Consider the following 19035-nt stretch of genomic DNA (forward strand, 5'->3'; position numbering starts at 1 on the left):
GTGGTCTTAAATGCACGGTGATGTAAAAATGTGGCAAGAAAATGAGAACAATTGCACATCTTGCATATATATTCCAGTGAAACCCCTGATCTGTGACAGCTCCTGGGAGGAATGGGACTGTGACACCCACTGACTGCTGGTGGTAGTCCCAATAAATCATACAGCATGTGTTCTGCTGAGCTCTCACCAAACCACACCTTTGGATGAAAAACCAGCCTGTGACAGGAATTCTAGGCATACCTGTTCCATGAGTGCAGACTTTGCACATTAGATGGAGCACGGTTGCTTGGTATTTCATCATTAGACCGCATTAATCTTATCCCGGAAGTTTTTTAACTTTTTTTCTGCTGCCCGTCTCAAAGCCAAAAGTGGTTCACAGGCCCCCACCTCCCGATTTTTATCAGAAGGATCCTAGCAGAATTTTAGAGAAATAAAAGTCAGCACAATTGCAGCAGTGTACTCCTCTTCGTCTACCGTCCTGACATAAATCAAATTCATTCACTCAATATGTTTCCCCTGGTCGTCAGTTTCATAACCAGTGCTTCAACCAGTTTTGGTGTTCTGAGGGAAAACGAGCTTTAAACTCCACTTTTGCAGAAAGGAGCAAGATCCCTATCGAAGCTGAATCTGTGCAAGGATTGGATGCAAAGCTGCGCTATCAGACATATACCTCAGCCCAGCCAATTGTAATTAAGTTGCTAGAGAAAGAAATGGGACCACAGGAAGACATACAAAAATGTTCCCTTTTCCACTGGGCCAGTGAGGGGGGAACTGCCAGTCTGGTGATAATTATAATCATTAGAGATGACGGGAGACTAAGCTAATTAACATCTGAGGACCATGTCTGTTAAATGAAGTGCTCAAACAAATAGACTAAATAAACTCAACCAGCGGCCACACTCAGCTCTACCCTGCAGTGCAGCCTCCTTCACTGTTAGTTTACAGCATGAAGCAGTGGGATTGTTTTGTTCTCAGAATGGCAAGGCGATGCAGTCGATAAATGGTGTTTGCAGGGGGCACGTAATGGTAAAGGTAATCTAAAAGGCTGACTCCAAATATGATTCTTTAAACTTCAAAACACGTGTGGAAGCCATTTAAAATGTAATGCAAATCTGATAGAAAATATCCAGTGTTTTTTTACTGTCACAGTCATAGAGTACATGACAACTTTGAGAGTAAGCAAAGGATTTGGTCGGAGGTGCTCTGCAGCATGTAGCCTCAGTCCCCTACATGGGAATCTATTTGTGTTCTTTGTTTGCCTGAGATCGGATGAAGCTGGCACGACGCTGCCTTCTCTCTGCTTTGTGTGTTCACTGCCACTTGATAACCTACAACGTCTTTAGGTTTCATGAAGAAATCTAGTGCCACAAAAACATTTCCCTCCAAACTACAATCTAACTTTCTCTCTCTGAGTGATGCTTTTCAACAGACGTGTGCCTGAGAATGACAAGCTGTCACTTTCTGCATGTTTCTAATAATGCCGTTCACTGGTTGTCCTCAGAGTGCCACTGCCCTCAAAGCTCTGAAGTGCTCATTATGTGTGGTCTGCAGCTACAGCAATCATTTTTCACTCCTCTCTTTTGGTGCAGCTCGTGGGCCACTCTTGTAGCACTTTCTCTCAATTAACAGTGTTCTCTCTCTCAATCGTTCTCTCTGTGTGCACTGCAGAACCACTAAAACCCTCTCCCCGCTCACTGCTTTCTGAGTCTTTGCACCCGTTCTTTCTCTGCTTTTAAGTCTTCCACCCGCCTCTGCCCCTATCCCTCTGTCCCTTTCTTCGGCTCTATTCTCATGAAGTTTGCATTCCACACCTCCTCTGTAGACTACACACAAAAGAGCAGAAAGCGCCACTCCTGACCTGCGGCAAACATTCCAGTCCTCAAGGCCCTTTCTCTCCACCAGAGTCCCTTGTCCCTCCAGTAGCATCAGCCTCTGTTATGTCTCGTCAGTTATGTTAAGTTTATTCCTGTTTATGTTTTAAGTATACAATGTTTGTGTTAGTTCATGTCTAGTCTTGTGTGTTTGGGAGCACTAGGTGTTAAGTTAAACTTCACTCATGTCTAGTCTCGTCGTGCACTTCCTGTTTTATTTTGGTACTCACCTTTTCCCTCTCGTTTCAGACCCTGACTTCCTCCCTTTGTGTGATTTCCCGCCTTCGTGATCGTCTTCCCTGCCCCTGATTGGTTTCACCTGTTTTCTACTTCCTCTTGTATAAATAGTCTTCGTCTCCCTTTGTCCTGTGCCAGTTCGTCTTGTTCTGTCCCCACACTTCAAGTGTGAGTTTATGTCAAGCCCAGATTTAGCTTCTTTCATGTTTGGTATCCTTGTTTATCTTAGTTTTGTTAGCATTTTGGTTTTGCTACTTTCCTATCCTCTTCGTGAGCGCTTTTTGTTATGCACCTTTTGTGACTGGGAATAAAACCTCTTTTTGTTATATCCACGTCTTGTCTGAGTCGTGCGTTTGAGTCCACCAGTTTTCGTGCCTGAGGTCGTTACAGCCTTTCTGCATTGCTACTGCCTGTAGACACCAACCGGAGAATTAAAACAAGATTTGAAGAAGTATTTGTATGCATACATTTTTATATTTTAATAAAAAGTAATAAAAAGAAAAAATTATATATATACTATAATAAATGACTAATACTTAATTGATTAGCAATAACAAATACTTGAATGTGCAGAGCAGCGTCTCTATCTAATCACACCACCCATCTTTAATTAGGATGTGCTCAAAACAGTCACTGACTTCATAAAATCAGCTGGACAAGCAGAGAACGCTCCAGGACCATCTGCTCGTGCATCTTTAAAGCCAGGACACAGGAAATTGACTATTAAGCTATAAAAGGGGTTTGGAAGGTGTTGGGGGGGTCATTTTCTATTACTTGGACTTTTATAAAGAGCTTAGAGATGAATTGGGTCCAGAGCACATCAGCTGGAGAATATGTCAGAGATGTCAGAGAGAACAGGCAAAAGGTTTTAGGATGATGCTGAAAATTGGTTCCCACTGGGAGGATTGGGTGAGGAACAAAGAGCAGAAGGTTTGAGGTGAGAAAGGGAGGAGTGTTTACAACAGTGTTTTATAAGCGGAGAAAGCACGTGGCATGAAAATAAACATGCATGGGCTTGTATCTTCCTCTTCTCATTGTCTCTATCCCCGCTCCCTCTCGTGTCTCAGTTCCCCCAAACCTCTGAAATTCCAAAGCAATAGCTCGGAGGCGGGTAGGCGTCTCTGGTTATACCCAGTACACCTCCACGCCTCCATCCACACCTGCATGTCCACTTTCACTGGAGGCACAGGGGGAAAGCATGCAAGGAACGCCCCTCATCCCTTCCGCCTAAGATTTACACCAGCCCATTTAGCATCCAGTGGTGGACTGACCATCTGGAGTTTCAGCAGTTTTCCTGCTGGGTCCTAATTGGGTTGATGTTAGTTTATGCTTTCTTGTTTTGTGTCACAATATATAATTAGGGGCCAAATAAGTTAAATTAAAACTGACTTCAAACACATGATTTGGTTGCACAGTAGCCAAAGGGTTTTTCTTCCCTCTCTGGCTGCTGGCTCAGTGTTGGTGGGCTGGTCTGGGTCAAAGGCTCACGGCCTTTTCTTTCATTTTCTGTCCCTGACTTCAGACCCTCTGAGCGCCCATAGAAATGCATAATGACACTATAAATGTAACAAACTCATTTGACAGTCTCATGAATTGCAAACAGACTTGGAGGCACTGCTTTTCATTTGGGGAGCTTTTGATTGTGGTTATCTATTCTGCCTTAGAGTGTCAGCCAAATAAATATATAAATTCAAATGTCGCTGCAGTGCAACTTTTGCACACTGTCAATGATAATGCAAATCATCCTTTTGTTATCTCATTGTTAACTTCTGCTCTCCAGTGAGAGAAGTGGGTCACGGTTTAGGGATGTTCTAAATAAGCAGACATCAGCTTTGCGTGGCAGCAAGAATGCACAGTTTATCACAAGCAGAGGTAATTGGAAGTCTATGAAATAGATTTTTTCATTGTGTTTCCTTATGTGCTGAGTTACAAATGGATTAAATGCTTGAGGATGAGTTTTTCTTATAACAAGGATAACCTGTTTTCACATCATCAGCTGCCTTGGTTACTGGCTGTTAACATAAGTCTTCCCTATGAAAGAATATCTCCTTCCAAAGTTCTGTTGGGAATGACGAACTGCTCCGTCCTTAAGACGCCTCAGTTTACCTTTAACTGGCTGGAAAACTACAGACTGCTCTCTCTTCTTCTGCTGATCTGTGAGTGAGTACCAGTGTCCTCTGCTCTCATCTTTCCTCCTGTCCTTCCCATCTCATGCATTTGATGCTCTACACTGAGTTAAAATGACAACAGAGTTACAGGGGTCACCAAGCAGGAGGATTAAGACATGTCACCATTGTGTGCTTGTGTTCAGAGCTTTGTTTAAAAGGGCAAAACTGTTTTGTGTCATTAAATAATCATAAATGATGTGTAAGTTTTAGTCACATCAACAGAATCAGGTCTAAAACTGAGATGCGCCACTCGTGTGGACCGTAGCCACATTTATAATCATTATCTTAACAGTTATTATGAAATGTCATAATAAACTAGTTTCTTATCGAACTATTTCCTAACAGGAAACAGCAACAGGTACCTGCTAGTTGCTCCACCATGTAATTATCACATTAAATGGATCCTACATTGTGTTTTAAAACATTAAGGATATATACATTTTGGGGATTGGGGATCATAAATGTAATCACAAAATGTCCTTTATAATGTGAACCGTGCAGTTGTGTTTGAAATGTCCATTTTGTGAATGCTACAGGGCATTTGACATGTAATTATGTCAATGGTTTAAGAGAGGGATATAAATCTCCTGCTTCTTCTAGCACATCATTCAGTTAATAATCACCCCAGACTGCTATTTGGGCTGTGCACTCATCCCTGGTTATGAGGATTTGTTTTAGAGCCAGTGATAAACTTTAACTTGCAGTTGCTCTCCTGAACCTTTCAGTTGACACTGGGTTGCATCACATTTAGCAACAGGTCCCAACACAGCCCTGTTGCACTATGGCCTTTAATGAAAGAAAAAGAAACAAGGCTGGTCCAAGATCTTATCTCAGGCACTTTGACCTCTTACAACATCCATCAAGGACAGGGTTCACCACTCATCATATACGCTGACGGACTCAAACACAGCTGATAAGCTCAGACCACTGTTCTTACATTCCTCTACCTGTGTTACAGTGATATAATTAGTGTTGTTCAGTTGATGAAATATTATCCTCTGAGGAAGTCTGAGTGGTTTTATAGCGTGTTGCACTTTTCTTTACCACCAGATGGCAGTACAATGCAGCGCATTGAGTTACTATAAACATCACCTCCCAAAATAAAGGTAAGAGGAGACTTATAAATAAATCAACTGGAGAGAGAGAAGGTTTATAGTCTGGACAACATGAAGCAATAGAGAGCACATTAGAATAATGGTGAATAATAATAACAATAACAATAATCTCATGTAAAATATTGTTTGAAAAAGTAGTCAGAGATTTAAAGTTGATTTCATTCTACATTGTTAACTAATAGTAAAATAAATAAAAGGTAGGCTTCCATTAATGATAGATCATAAAACTATAAGTCATGTTTTTACTATTATTAACAATTCAATAATGGTATTTAATCATATTCATCATTCAAAATCTTGTGTTATCAATCAGATAATGTAATGTGATTAATTCTAAAATGTAGATAAATAATATGTTATAAAACTATAAGTCATATTATCATTATTCAAATATTAATTAACTGTACCACTGAAGTGAGCAACATGAGTGAGTATAATCTTGTTATTTGTGGTTGGGGGGGGGGGGTCACCAGCTCAGAAATCAAATAAGCACTGCCCCCCCACAACAACACGCACGTGCGCGCATGCACGGCCACACATTATGAAGGAACTAACGTGGTTTTGTGGGCAGGCGGCTCCAATCAAGTTTAAAATCTTGTGTGCAGGGGTCTGTTTGGGATGCCACGTCGGTTTTTCGGCCGCTGATTTTATCGAACATGTGACTGACTTAGACGCTCACATGGCCGCCGCGGCTGCATGATCCGCTTTAGTTTTTTAAAAGTCCGGTGATCGCTAGCTCCCCTCGCCAGCGACCACACGGAGCAGAGGACCGCCGGAAAGCACAGCGCCTACGCGGACAACATCATGGCGAACAACGGGCAGAAAGTTGTGCTGATCACCGGCTGCTCCTCCGGCATCGGGCTACGAATCGCCGTCACGCTGGCCAAAGATGAAAAGAAGCGGTACCATGGTAAGTGCACTTTCTTCTACATTCTTTCCTCCATCGAACCCGAGTAGCGCAGCCTGTATTTGTGCGGTTTGCCTGGAAGAAAACACTCCGCTTTCGCACCAAGCCTCCTTTTACGCACAAAGTTCGAGTTGAGTTTCATGCGCAACGCTGCGTCTTAACGCAAATACGCGATTTCGTGTGGTGTCCACTGAACACAGCGAACCCGAGTGATATCGGATCCATATACCTTTTGTGAGCACTGGCATTCAGCGGCTCCTCTGGGTCAACAATTATCATGTGAAAGCACCGTTTCCAGTGTCGGGCTCCGCGAGGATGCCGCTTGCCAGGCGCGATCATAAAAGGGGTCTTGTCAGTTCTCTTTCAAGTGACTTCTCCAGCACAAAGCCCCCTTTTATCGCACTGAATTGTAGACCGCCTGCTCCGGTTTAGTGCCGTGTCTAATGTGCCTATAGTCCCCTCAGTGGAGAGAGTGTTGAAGGGGGGACAAAGTTTGAGACCTGTACAAGCAGGGTTCACTCTGAAGCAAGGGCCTTGTTTGAAGTCTTCATTGATGCACACTGGATTTAGTCGGGGTGTCCCACTTAAACATTGTCGGTCATTGCGTCTCGTCTCCGGCTTCCCAACCATCATTAATGTCACTCCAAGAGCTGGGGATCCAAAAGCCCTTCCACGTCATGGAGCCGGAGACAGAATAACATTAGGCCACCTTCCCACCCCCCACCCCTGTTGGTAGAAGTTTGCTTTCATGACCCCCCACCCCACCCCCTCCAAAAAAACAGGTTTTTGTTGTTAAACGTGACTTCATGCAGAATTACAAATGAACTGTGAGTTCATAACCTCTTACCTTCATCATTTTATGTAATAAACTCATTCTAATCATTTTGAGGCATTGCAGTCATTTTCCTACTTCAAGATCAACTGCAAAGGGACGTTCAAATCTTCTCCTTCTAGATGCGGAAAAACAAAAGCGATTAGCTGCTTTTTTCCCTCCACGTTCATTGTGACCTGATTTCAATAAGGCCACCTCTGAGCAATAAGGCTGATTCGCTCCTTTCCCGGGGCTTTAGGAAAATCCAGCAGAGATTAAATATTGCATTGTGCATTAAGTAATAATTAGTTGCAGTATAACATGCTTCAAATTCGGAGAAATCCCAAAAAGCCCTCTGTGTAATGCAGTGTGTGGTTCATTCAAGAATGTTTTAAGCTGCCCAAGAGTAATTCCTGTAGGAGCCAGTGGAACAATGGATCTCTTGTTCACTGCTCTACCAATACGTAAATCTCTTTGTTGCTCCACGGACAACCAGTCCTCAAATCATAAGATAAGACTTAAATGGAGTTCACAAGACATTATTGGTTTATAGTGAGTGTGTTTGCATAGTCTACTTGCAAAGACAAGTTGCATGACAAGCAACATTTTCTTAAAGACTGAATCTATCAGCGATGCAAAACCTCACCAGCATCTCAGCCCCTCTTCCACTCGCTCTTATCCAGCCCTTTGTTCAGACAAGAATAAAGTGAGGGTTTACTTTTATCTCATCAAGGAAAACAAGGAGATTTAGGTGAATGTGTGAATAAGAGGTTGTTTACTCCTGCTGATTTCCATTGTGCAGCAGCACTGTCTCTCTTTTCCCCCGCAAGATAACGTCAGTCAGCCAAGTGTGAGCAGAACACACAACGCGAGAGAAACCATGAAAGCCAAACCAAGCTGTGCTGATAGCTGCTGTCACTGGCCATGATAGATTAAAGTGGCCTGTGTAGGTTAATGTTGCCCAGCGTGTAAAGTTCAAAGCAAATCAATTCTGTGTCCTGAAACCGACAGGCGCGGTCTTTTCTAGGAACTCTGACCCGTATGTTTGATTCTGTCTCAACTCTGAGTGTTTGTGTGTGTGTACTAATTTCTGTTGCCTCTTTAGGACCTTTTCTACATAAACACACTAGTAGACCTCATGGGGGACTCAAGCCTGGTCCTAATAATTTCTGACGTCTTGGTTAGGGTTAGGCATGAATTGGTCATGGTTAAGGTTAGGGTTAGGTTTGGATTAGGCTGTCCACAACAAATTGAAGTCAATACAAAGTCCTATGTTTCACAGTTTTACTTCATCAATATGAAACAAAATGAGTCATATAAAATGTGTTCTTATTACTGATGATTGAAAGTGTTCCACATCATACAAGTTTGATAACATTTCCTCCTCTTATCAGTTATTGCCACCATGCGGGACCTGAGGAAGAAGGACAAGCTGGTGGAGGCAGCAGGAGACGTGTATGGCAAGACCTTGATGTTGCTTCCACTGGACGTGTGCAGTGATGACTCGATCAAGCAGTGCATCAACAATGTTAAGGACCGCCATATTGATATCCTGAGTGAGTGGGACACACCTGAACTTGACCTATATATGGTTTATAGCAATAATAATAATAGTAGTAATAATAATAATAATTTATGTCTATAGCACTTATCTTTGCAAGTGCTTTACAAGCTAAATGAAAGAACAAAACAAAGAAAGAAAGATAACTGTATCCCTATAAAAATTGATTTAAAACAACAATTTAAAAACAGGTGAAGTAAGTCTAAGTCCTCAGGCATGGAGTTCCAGAGCCTCTGGGTCCTGATGGCAAATGCATGGTCACCCTTAGTTACCAGCCTTAGTTACCTGCTTTGGCTTAGGAACTATACTAGCAAGTGTTGATTGGAAGATCTTATTAAAGCATGGAGCGAAGTGAGTTGATAGCCCCATAATGTAACAGGGGACTAGTCTGTGAGGAGCTTTAAAAATCTCTCAAATCAATTAAATGGCAGCCAAATGTTACCCCACCACAAGCTATGAATAAAATCTCTCTTAAGTGTTTCTTATATTTTAGAACAGTCAGTAGTTTTTGTATAAAAGAAAAACAAAATCGTTATGTAATGATGAACTCCTAACTATGGGAAGAAGTGATAATCAAATACACTCCTTTACAGTCGCTTACATTTAATTGAAACACTCATATTGTACTTTTGATGAGAGAGTAACAGTAAGAGCCTGACACACGTGTTAAGTGAAAAAGTGTGATACCACAGTGGAATTACTGTACTTATTAATCCTGAGGGCAAAGGTTTAGAGTGTTCATAACAGAACTGTCTTGAAAACAGTGGTGATTCTATTGCAGCACTGTCCTCTGTGGTTTTGCAATTGACACTGAGAGTGGGGGAGGTGGGGGAGGAGAGTGGGAGAGTCTTGAAATTCCAGTGGGCAAATAGATTCTGCACGAGAACAGAAAGGCTACATGCTAAAGTCCTAAACATGTTAAATATAGCTGAAACCAGCCGTGCAGCTTCATCTACCCACAACTTCTTTTGCTAGTTGTCTTTTTAAAAAGGTGGGGATCATCACAGCTTGTTTTTCAGGCCCGATATCTCACCACATCACCAACAACTCATTGGGTCCATGGTACTGATCACTCTATAAAAGCCTTACAGTCATTTTACAGGCTTTGTGGGCTTAATTACATATCGCCAGATGAATAACCCCAGGAAAAGGTGACTTCTCCAGTTCTTGTGTTGAAACCTTTAGTCTGGATAATAGGTTCTAGTTGTGAAACTCTCCATCTCACTAAATCCAACGTTGCATCCCCCTTCACCTAATTACTCAAGACCCAGAGGCCCTTTAACATGGAGTGGTGTTATGTCACACCTCTCTGTTGCAGCCACACACTGACATCTGGTGGCAAAGCCAAGTAATACATCTGTAATGTGTCTTATCTCATGCAGACAGGCGAAGTAAACAGACTGAGCAAAATGAGCAGTTATCAGTTCATATTGAGTCAACAGCATCCGAGCAGTTAATAAGTTGTGATTGTTGTGGCGTCTGAGATACAAGCAGGGTGTCATCAGCTTATCTGTGTGTTTCCTGTCAGTCAACAATGCAGGCGTGGGCTTGCTCGGACCTGTGGAGAGCATCAGCATCGAGGAGATGAAAAGAGTTTTCGAGACCAACTTCTTCGGCGTGGTCCGCATGATTAAAGAGGTGATGCCAGACATGAAGAAGAGGCGTTCGGGACACATCGTGGTCATGAGCAGCGTCATGGGTCTGCAAGGTATGACGTGTGTGATTATCAAAACGGAGAAGAAAAAACATTGATCACTGAGACATTGTAAATTGTGCTCTTTGCTTGAGGATGAAACTGAATTAAGGTTTTTTTTTTAAAAACGTTATTATTCTTTACAATTTTTTGTTTAATGTAATTCGCTATTTGTTGTGTGGAAAATGTTTGCAAGCAGTTTAAGGTTCAAAGTTCTTCAGAATAAAAAATATTGCAGTGAAATCTAAACTTCTTTTAATTATTCAGGTCTGTGCTTTTACATTTCTATTAAAGGTCTGGAAGTGTGACTTGTTCAAATAATAAGCACTTCCAGATCGTTTTTTTAGTCTGATTTTGCTTGTTTGACGTGCCAGGTAGGTGGAGTTTACCAGAACAAATAAGAATATATGGTAAATTGTAATTTGCAAGTACACTAAACTGATTTCATATCTGCTCTGACTTTGTGTAAATTATGTTTCATTGATATCTGCTGATGATTGGAGTTTGATAACAGTGCAGTGATGTTGTCCTCGATCTCCTTGCTTTTGCTCTCGGTTTCAGGAGTGGTGTTCAATGATGTTTACACTGCCTCTAAGTTTGCCATGGAGGGATTCTGTGAGAGCATGGCCGTGCAGCTGATGAAGTTCAATATCCGGTAGATTACCCTCTTTCCCCTGTTCTTCCCTCACATCTGTCTTTACTTTGTGTTGTACATGCTCCCTCACGGGCCTTTGTTTGTCCGACTCCCCCCAGGTTGTCCATGATCGAGCCCGGCCCAGTGCACACTGAGTTTGAGACAAAGATGATGGAGGATGTGGCCAAGATGGAGTATCCAGGAGTAGATGCGGACACAGTTCGTTATTTTAAAGATGTTTACCTTCCATCGTCCATAGATATTTTTGAAGCCATGGGCCAGACACCGGAGGACATAGCCAAAGTAAGGGAAACGTTTTCTGACTCACATTTTTCTTTATCTATCTCAGGTTAGAAGAATCAATGTTCTGTCTCTCTGATCGCTAACTGCTACAAACATTCAGCCAGCCTTTACAGTGTCGGAATCAGTCAACAACTCTTCTGTTTCTCATCTCTCCAGTGCACTAAAAAGGTTATTGAGTCGAGCAGCCCTCGCTTTAGGAATCTGACCAACAGCCTCTACACTCCCATTGTGGCCTTAAAGTATGCAGATGAGACTGGCGGCCTGTCTGTCAACACCTTCTACAACCTACTCTTCAATTTCGGCCCTCTCATGCACATAACCATGAGCATCCTCAAGTGCCTGACGTGCAACTGCCTGCGTAGGCGCACAATCTCGCCTAACTGAAGTGGGTGTCCGAATCTTGTCCTTGACCCTTACCCTCCCCAGTATGTTGCCCCCAGTCGGTTCCTCTGTGCCTTTTTTCCCCTAAAGTTTTGGGTGAAGCAGGAAGACCAGAACCAGTAGCCTGGAGCGAGGAGGTGCCATTCTGTTCTAAGACACCTCCACGAAAAGCTTTGCCGGACGACATGCACGATTGCACAAGTTTGTCAGAGAGATGCCATATGAAGGATGTACCCTGTGTACTCTCATAGAAACACAAAAGTACAAACGTCACACACACACACACCAGATTATTGTACATAAATTTTATTAAAAGATAGATGGCTATACATAGGTGGATATAGATGTCTATTTCGTTTGAAAAAGAACACACAATCAGAACGTGAGATACAAGTCCCATGGACAGGCAGCAAAGCACAAAAATGAACAGAGAGAAACAATAAAATAAGAATAGAGAGATGTTAATGCTTTAACTTGTAGCCTAGATAACTTTACAATCAGGCTCACTAGAGTTATAACATGTAAGACAGAGTCAAGAAGAATATATCTGCTTTTATTGTGTTGTGCCCTTAATTTCATGTTTATTAAATAGTGTTCTCATGGTCATAACTGCTGTTGAATCATGTTTTTAAACTTCTTTTGATAAACTGAATGTGTTTTTAAAGGTTTGTGAAGGGGTGGGTCAGATATTTTTAATCCAGCGACTTGATTTAGAAATAAACTGAATTATTATTTACTCTCAAATGTTTTGTTTGTGTTTGTTTAATATTGATAAAAAAATATAACCGATTTGACTCAGTAGTTCTTTGCAAGGTCTTTCTTTCTGTCTGCAATACCCCTCTGATACCAAGAGAGGGTGGTATTTCATGATGTTTTTCCCTGGGATCCAACTTGTGGATTTACCAGGATCAGCAGCATCAAGAGTGTAAAGGAATTTGTCCTCAGGGGCCTGAGACGAACAAGTGCAATAGAATTTGTTGGTTTGAATCTTTAGATTGTGGTCATTCAGTGTCGCAGGCACATATGTTTATATCAAACACAAGTAAAACTAGTGGGGTTTTAACCATACATGTTTCAATCATACACCAGTCTAAATAAACTCCTACTGAGAATTATTCAAGGTTAAACTGGAGCTAAATATATTCCATTTAGAAACAGTCAATAGACTTGCTGCTGTGCCCATATTCAGGTAAAGACACAAAATTAAAGAAGACTGCAGAACACGTACTTGTATTTGAATAAGCATTTTGTGAGTGTGCACGTCTGTACACATACACACACATTAGCATGTGTTTGCATGGATGCGTGTGCGTGTGAATGAGTTGTATGAGCATGTCTATGGGCCAAGTTAGTGATCTGTTGATGGATATAAAGAGGTCATGGCCTGCTCCCCATCAAAACCCCTCCCTTGAACCCCCACCCCTCTGGCACACACACCCTGCTTTGTGCCGTGTGAGAGAATGTGACCTGGTTCCCATCCCTGAGGAGGGGTGAACCCTAATGACGGCCTCCTCAGACACATTGCGCAGCCCCGAGCCTCCCTCTCCAGCTGGCCCCCTCAGCTCATTGGGCCAGGACCCCCTGGTCCACACTGGAAGAGGCTTGAAGTCTGGTTTGGATGGAGTTTGTCTGGTGTTTGCATTCTGTCCCATCCCACCCTGCCGTGTCCAGGCCAGTTACATTCACCTGCTTCGAATGCATCATCAGAGGACAGTGCAACTGGTCGCGGACCTGTGGTTTCTGTGCAATGTACAATGAGCACAGTGCCTCAGCTCCGTGTTTGTGTCTTCATCAGAGGCGACAGCTCCACACAATGGAACAAAGGCGCTGTCAATCACAATCAAATGGGTGTGTGTGCAGGGGGTGTAGAGGAAGGGGGGGTGGGGTCCGAGGAGGTCGGGGGAGGAGTTTGTGTGTCCTGAATGTTTTGGGGGATCCCAAGACCCAATGTGGGACGCTGAAGGCTAAGGGCAGGGGGTGGACTGGAGGTTCCAGGCAGCAAGGGGTGGGGGTGTGTCGCATTTGGGAAAATAAGAATTGGGGTGCCCGGGCCTGAATGGAGGACCTGTTTACTAATTGAATGGAAACAGGAGTTACAGCAAAGTCTCATTAAACAAGAGGTCTTATCAAACCATTGTGGTGCACCTTTGTTTCACAATCAAGAACATAATTATAATACAATGAGGGAAGAATGACGTGGTTAGGTCTTCCCTTAATTGCAACCCTGTCATATTTACTGAACCACTAAACATACATAAGCTCTTCCTTCATTCAGCCTCACTGCACTGACTGTGATGAAAGGCTGGGTCAGATTACTTGGAAATGTAGTCACTCATAGTACAGATATGATCATTTGTAACATTAACCATTGGACTACAGAAGACTGCAATGGAATCTGAATACTTTTGGATCACCTCAGAATCAAATATTGATGATATTGCTTCTCATCCTATATAAATGGACCCAGCCATAATAATTTAATTTCAAAATTATTGACACATCTTAAATCCAATTTGATGCAAATAACATTTTGCATATTCAGCATATTGAAACAGCGAAAATGGTAAAAGCTAATTATATTTACTTATTTCTTACATAATCCTTATTCCATGTAATCCATTTCAACACAGCCGTGTTAACGTGCCACTGGTATTTTTGGATCGTGAAAAAGGAAAACTTGAAGAGTTCTTGTTAGCAGGATGCCTTGTAAGCCTTGGGCCTTCTCTGTTGCTGGGTAATCATCACCAGAAACCACAAGCCTGGCTCAGAGAGCGATGAGATAGACTGCCGAGTCAGACATCAAAAACAAAAGGGAGCTGCAGAGGTCTGTAAATTGTGAGACACACAAGACGAGAGGGAAGCGTGAAAGAAACATATTAAGCAAAAGAAAAAGAGTGAGCGGTTGTGTGGGATGCTGGCATTAAGTGGCGCTGATGTCTAGACAGGGTGCTTCAGCCTGATCCCAGGTCAGGATGGATCTAAATCAGCCTCCTCTCAGCTGTTTCTGTCATTGCTTCTCTTGCTATCGAGGGTTCCATTGTGGATAATTGTGAGGAGTGTCACAGAATGGTAAACGGATTCTAAGTATGACGAGATCTGTGGATCAGAAATATATCTGAGGCATAACAAGACAGATAAAAGCTTCAAAAACAAGGTTGGAGGTCAGACACCATTTAACATGGCTGCATGTGACTGGAGATGTAGCCACATGGGACATATTACTATCCAAAGAGCTAACCTTGGATCTGAGGGGACCTATCAATCTTTATATAGTTAAAACAGGAGAAGCCCTAGTTGCCCTGTGGCGCCCAAGTCCAAAAGGGCAGCAGAGGCCACGGGGGGAGAAACAAATACACAACCTCTATCTCTCCTTCTCCCTCCCTCTCTGGCTATTTCCTTTCTCTTCTTTTCTCACTTTCTCTGAGGCCCACTATCTGTCTGCCCTCTCCTCCGTCCATCTCCGTAACTCCGCTGTGCAGTGACCTCTCACAGACCCAACGTGGGTCACTTGTTTATTCACCCACCGAGGGGGGGGGGTCATCATCTCTCGTTCTGAGTAGAGCTGCTTGTTTGCAGGACCATTCCTGGATCGTTCGGAGGTCGGAGCATAAATCAAAAGAATCTTGGCTCTCGCTTGCCAGTCATACACATTGTTTTACAGACACAGACCCACTATTGTCACCAACGTTACAACATTAGCGCTGTCCCCCTTTCCCCCCACTGCTCTTCCAGCACATAAACAATCCAGCGGGAATTTCCAGACCGGGTCTCAGTTTGCCCACTGCCGTATTGTTGCGTTCCGCTCGGTTCACTCTCTCAAAACTACCAGTTCCACTGACTGTGAAACTCTGTGATTAGAGGATTTGATCTGTGTACAAGGATTATAAATCTCAAACAAGGGGTTGGTGGGTGATTGCGCTGGGTTTAGGGATGATGTAATCGTAGCCGGGGTAACACGATCCTCTTGTTTTTGTTGTGGACAATGAGGTATGATTGGTGTTATAGCCCACAAGAATGAGTCTGACAGCATAGCCTCAGATATCAATGCACAGATTTGAGTCAAAACCTGAAACTCCTGTTTCTGAGCAAGACGAGTCAAGAGGCAGGGCAGAGTTTGGAAAGCAAAAAAACCCTGTTAGACAGATAAGGGAGAAAAACAACCCAGACACTGGTACACTGTGTGCACCAGTGCATGTTAAGTGGGCATGCCCACAAACAAATTGCACTTTTCTCACCATTCTGTGCACTCACATTTCTTCCTCTAGCATATCATCTTTCCTTTGGTTTCAAACCTCTTCCACCACAGATCAGTTGTTTCTCTCTTTCAATCTTGTAATTAGATGTCTGGGAAATTTCTTAGTGCGGAAAAGCATTTATATTTTTGAATCACAGAAAATTAACGACACGTTTCGCTCTCTGGTGTGACCGACACCAAGGAAGCGATATTTTCGTCCTTTTAATTTGTTTCCCAAGGATGGATGTGTTTTTCACTCATGCCTCAGGCGGCGTGTGAGTGTGCTGATGAGTAAGAGGACTGTATGACAGAGATGGACAGACAAATGGTAAGACAGACAGACAGAGAGACAGACTGACGGTTAGGATTTGTGTGAAAGACAGAGACTTCATCAGAGAGTCTATCATTATCGAAGTTTGTCCTCTCCCTGGCAACCCTGGCTGCATCCCAGCTTCAGTTCTCTGCCAGAGAGAAAGCCTTGCTGTGGACCCCATCCGCACCGCCATGGATCTGATCTATTCACTGTCGCCAACCATAAAGATGAGAATCCAGAGAGGCTGCAGGCACACCCATGCCAGGAAGCCTGTCTCAGCCCAAAGAGACCTCATCATTGTTTATTCAGCTTGAGTGCATCACACATCTTGGCAGCTTGGGTGAGAGTGAATATTCACAATTTCGATTCCCAGCATGGATTCAAGTAGTGGCTCACTTAGGCATTAGGAAAATGAAAATGGCTCCTGTGCACACGTTCAAGCCCAGAGACTCTAAAACCAACGAGTATTCTGGTTATCTGCTTCATTCAAGAGCAGATCAACGGCAAACTTTGTGCTGCATTCACAGATCCACCCGGGCTGATTATTCCCCCCCCCCATCAAAACAAAAGAATGCCTCTGTGCCTCTATTGACCGTGAAAAGATGTTCGTAGATTTGTCCCCAGTGAAGAGATGTCTTTGTTGGTTATCTCCATTGGTGAGCCGCCTCCATTTGGCTCAGCCTAATCAGAACACAAACACGCCTCTGTCATTTGGCTGCTCTCCCTCCAGCTCTCCCCTCTGTCACTCTAGCTCTGATTAACTAAAATTATAAATTAGATTCTATCTTTATCTCTCTTAATTTTCAATTGAACTTTTTTGTATGCCTCCTGTCATTCTAACACTTGTGTATGTGCCATAAAAATACTGTTATCCCCTCTGACCCTCTTCCTCCCACCTTGGCCTCAGATTTATTTGCCTTCTTTCATCTTCCTGCTATCTAATCTGATCATCTGGGTGGTGTGTGTCTCTCCCTGAGGCACACTCACGGGCCTGACATGGATTAACTCTGCTTGTCTGTGCACAGCCTGGTTTCGGTTGCTGGAAGGGAAGTTTTGCGATGTAAAGAGAATCCCTCAGGGAAGGGTCTTGTGCTGGATTCCTGGAGAGGTGGTCACATCCTGAATATGTTTCAGGTTTAGTTTCTTCACCCAGAGGAGCTGTGTACATACTGTACTGCTCGCCTCCAGAGGGGAAAAAAATTGAAAGGAACACAAAACCTGAATCAGCACCTGAACTAAATCCGTTTTGCCTGCAGTCCAGCAAAAGTTTTGCATTTGAAGTTAAATATCTCATGCAAATTTTAAGGTTTTTACTGTTGCAAGTGTTTGAGACTAAACCACAGACACATTAAACCTGTGTAACAAAAAAAGTAATGTCTGTAAAAGTGCACAAAAGCACCATCATTTGAAATACTACACTGCAAAGTGCAGCATGTGCCTATTGTCTTGCACAGTTTACTGTTATAGGCCTAGAAGAGTACCATTCAGTGTTTGAAGTGATATGACTGCCAACCCATTGCACACAATGGAGTGTGGTCATATTGATGTGAGCACTATCCACATCTGAAAACCTCACTCTGTGTTCTGCATAGTGTCGCTGGATGTCATGGGAGGAATGATTATATTTTCTGTACAACCCACAGCTTATTCTCTATTCAGTATCCTGATCATTTGTCCTTTTATTGTGCACATTTTGTTTTACAGATTTGTGTATGTGTGAATAGAACACATGTATTGTGTATAGGTCCTGGGTAGAAACCCAACTGGGGCCTGTATGTGTGGAGTATTCATGTTCTCCATGTGTTCTCTTCAGTTTCCTCCAGGTGCTCCAATTTCCTACCACTGTAAAAATCATGCACATTAATATGTATCCTCCTGCCATTGCCCTCATCTGCCACTGGTTGCAGAGCTGGAATTGGTCCCAGGACATTTTGCAGTGGCTGCCAACTGCTCAAATAGCTTAGACCCAGTGCAGAAGACAAGCATAGTCACATGGAATGAATAAGTAATAACTGAAGATACAGTTTTGCTTATACTTTTCAATAACTGTAGTTTTATTGTATATATTTTCAATAACTCTATACAGCATTTTATGACAGGTTAACTGCTGCATGTTATTGTACCAAACATGTATGACCGTTTGTAACCAATACCATGTTATTCACCCCTAAGCATTTCAGTTGACAGCCAAAATTCATATACACAATGAGATGCTCCTGTGAGCAATGAATAAATAAGATGACTGTGTCTTCAGCTAATCCACAGCATTCATTAGGAATAAGAGAACAGTTTCAATAGTGATGTGACAACACTCTTTATTATGAAATTGAGGGTATGATTTGAACATGTATAGTGAATACCAACAGGAAAATGCCCTGTCAATCTTTTTTATAAATGATAAAAGTAATTCAGAAAGAAAACTGCTGTATAACTCATCAAATATAATTGTACTAACTTGTGCCCGTTCTAAACCTGCTTGGTCTGTTGTGATGCTGGTTGCAGGTTTCTGTCTGAAACTGTAAAAGTGGCCCTGCAGTGATTCACCCACACCAAGTAAAGACAGGTTGCAGGAAGAGCTGCTCACCTGTTTATTTAAGGTTCACTGAAGCTCAACTCAATATGTGGAACGCCAAACTGGATAATCAACTGTTGCAATGCGCCTTTTGTCTTGATCGACAACATCACTTTAGTTGATAAGTTCCAGCCACTGCTACAAATTCGACACTGAATTTCCTTGTTCTCTTAACAATACACATGCCAAGTGTGAAGCTGATAAGTTGAATGCTTCTCGCCACATACAGAGATTT

The 19035-nt window shown here is 42.7% G+C and overlaps 1 protein-coding gene across 1 annotated transcript; it reads left to right on the plus strand.

The window, feature by feature from the left end:
* Positions 1 to 5901: 5901 nt before the first annotated feature.
* Positions 5902 to 12470, plus strand: rdh8a (retinol dehydrogenase 8a). The gene is made up of 6 exons (XM_020094812.2): positions 5902 to 6301; positions 8504 to 8665; positions 10199 to 10378; positions 10925 to 11018; positions 11117 to 11300; positions 11457 to 12470. The coding sequence occupies exons 1-6, from the start codon at positions 6196 to 6198 to the stop codon at positions 11682 to 11684; spliced, it is 954 nt and encodes a 317-aa protein (XP_019950371.1). The 5' UTR covers positions 5902 to 6195; the 3' UTR covers positions 11685 to 12470.
* The last annotated feature ends 6565 nt before the right edge of the window (positions 12471 to 19035 follow it).

The sequence above is a fragment of the Paralichthys olivaceus genome, chromosome 5 (genome assembly GCF_024713975.1).
Source record: "Paralichthys olivaceus isolate ysfri-2021 chromosome 5, ASM2471397v2, whole genome shotgun sequence".
In the NCBI taxonomy this organism is placed as follows: domain Eukaryota; kingdom Metazoa; phylum Chordata; class Actinopteri; order Pleuronectiformes; family Paralichthyidae; genus Paralichthys; species Paralichthys olivaceus.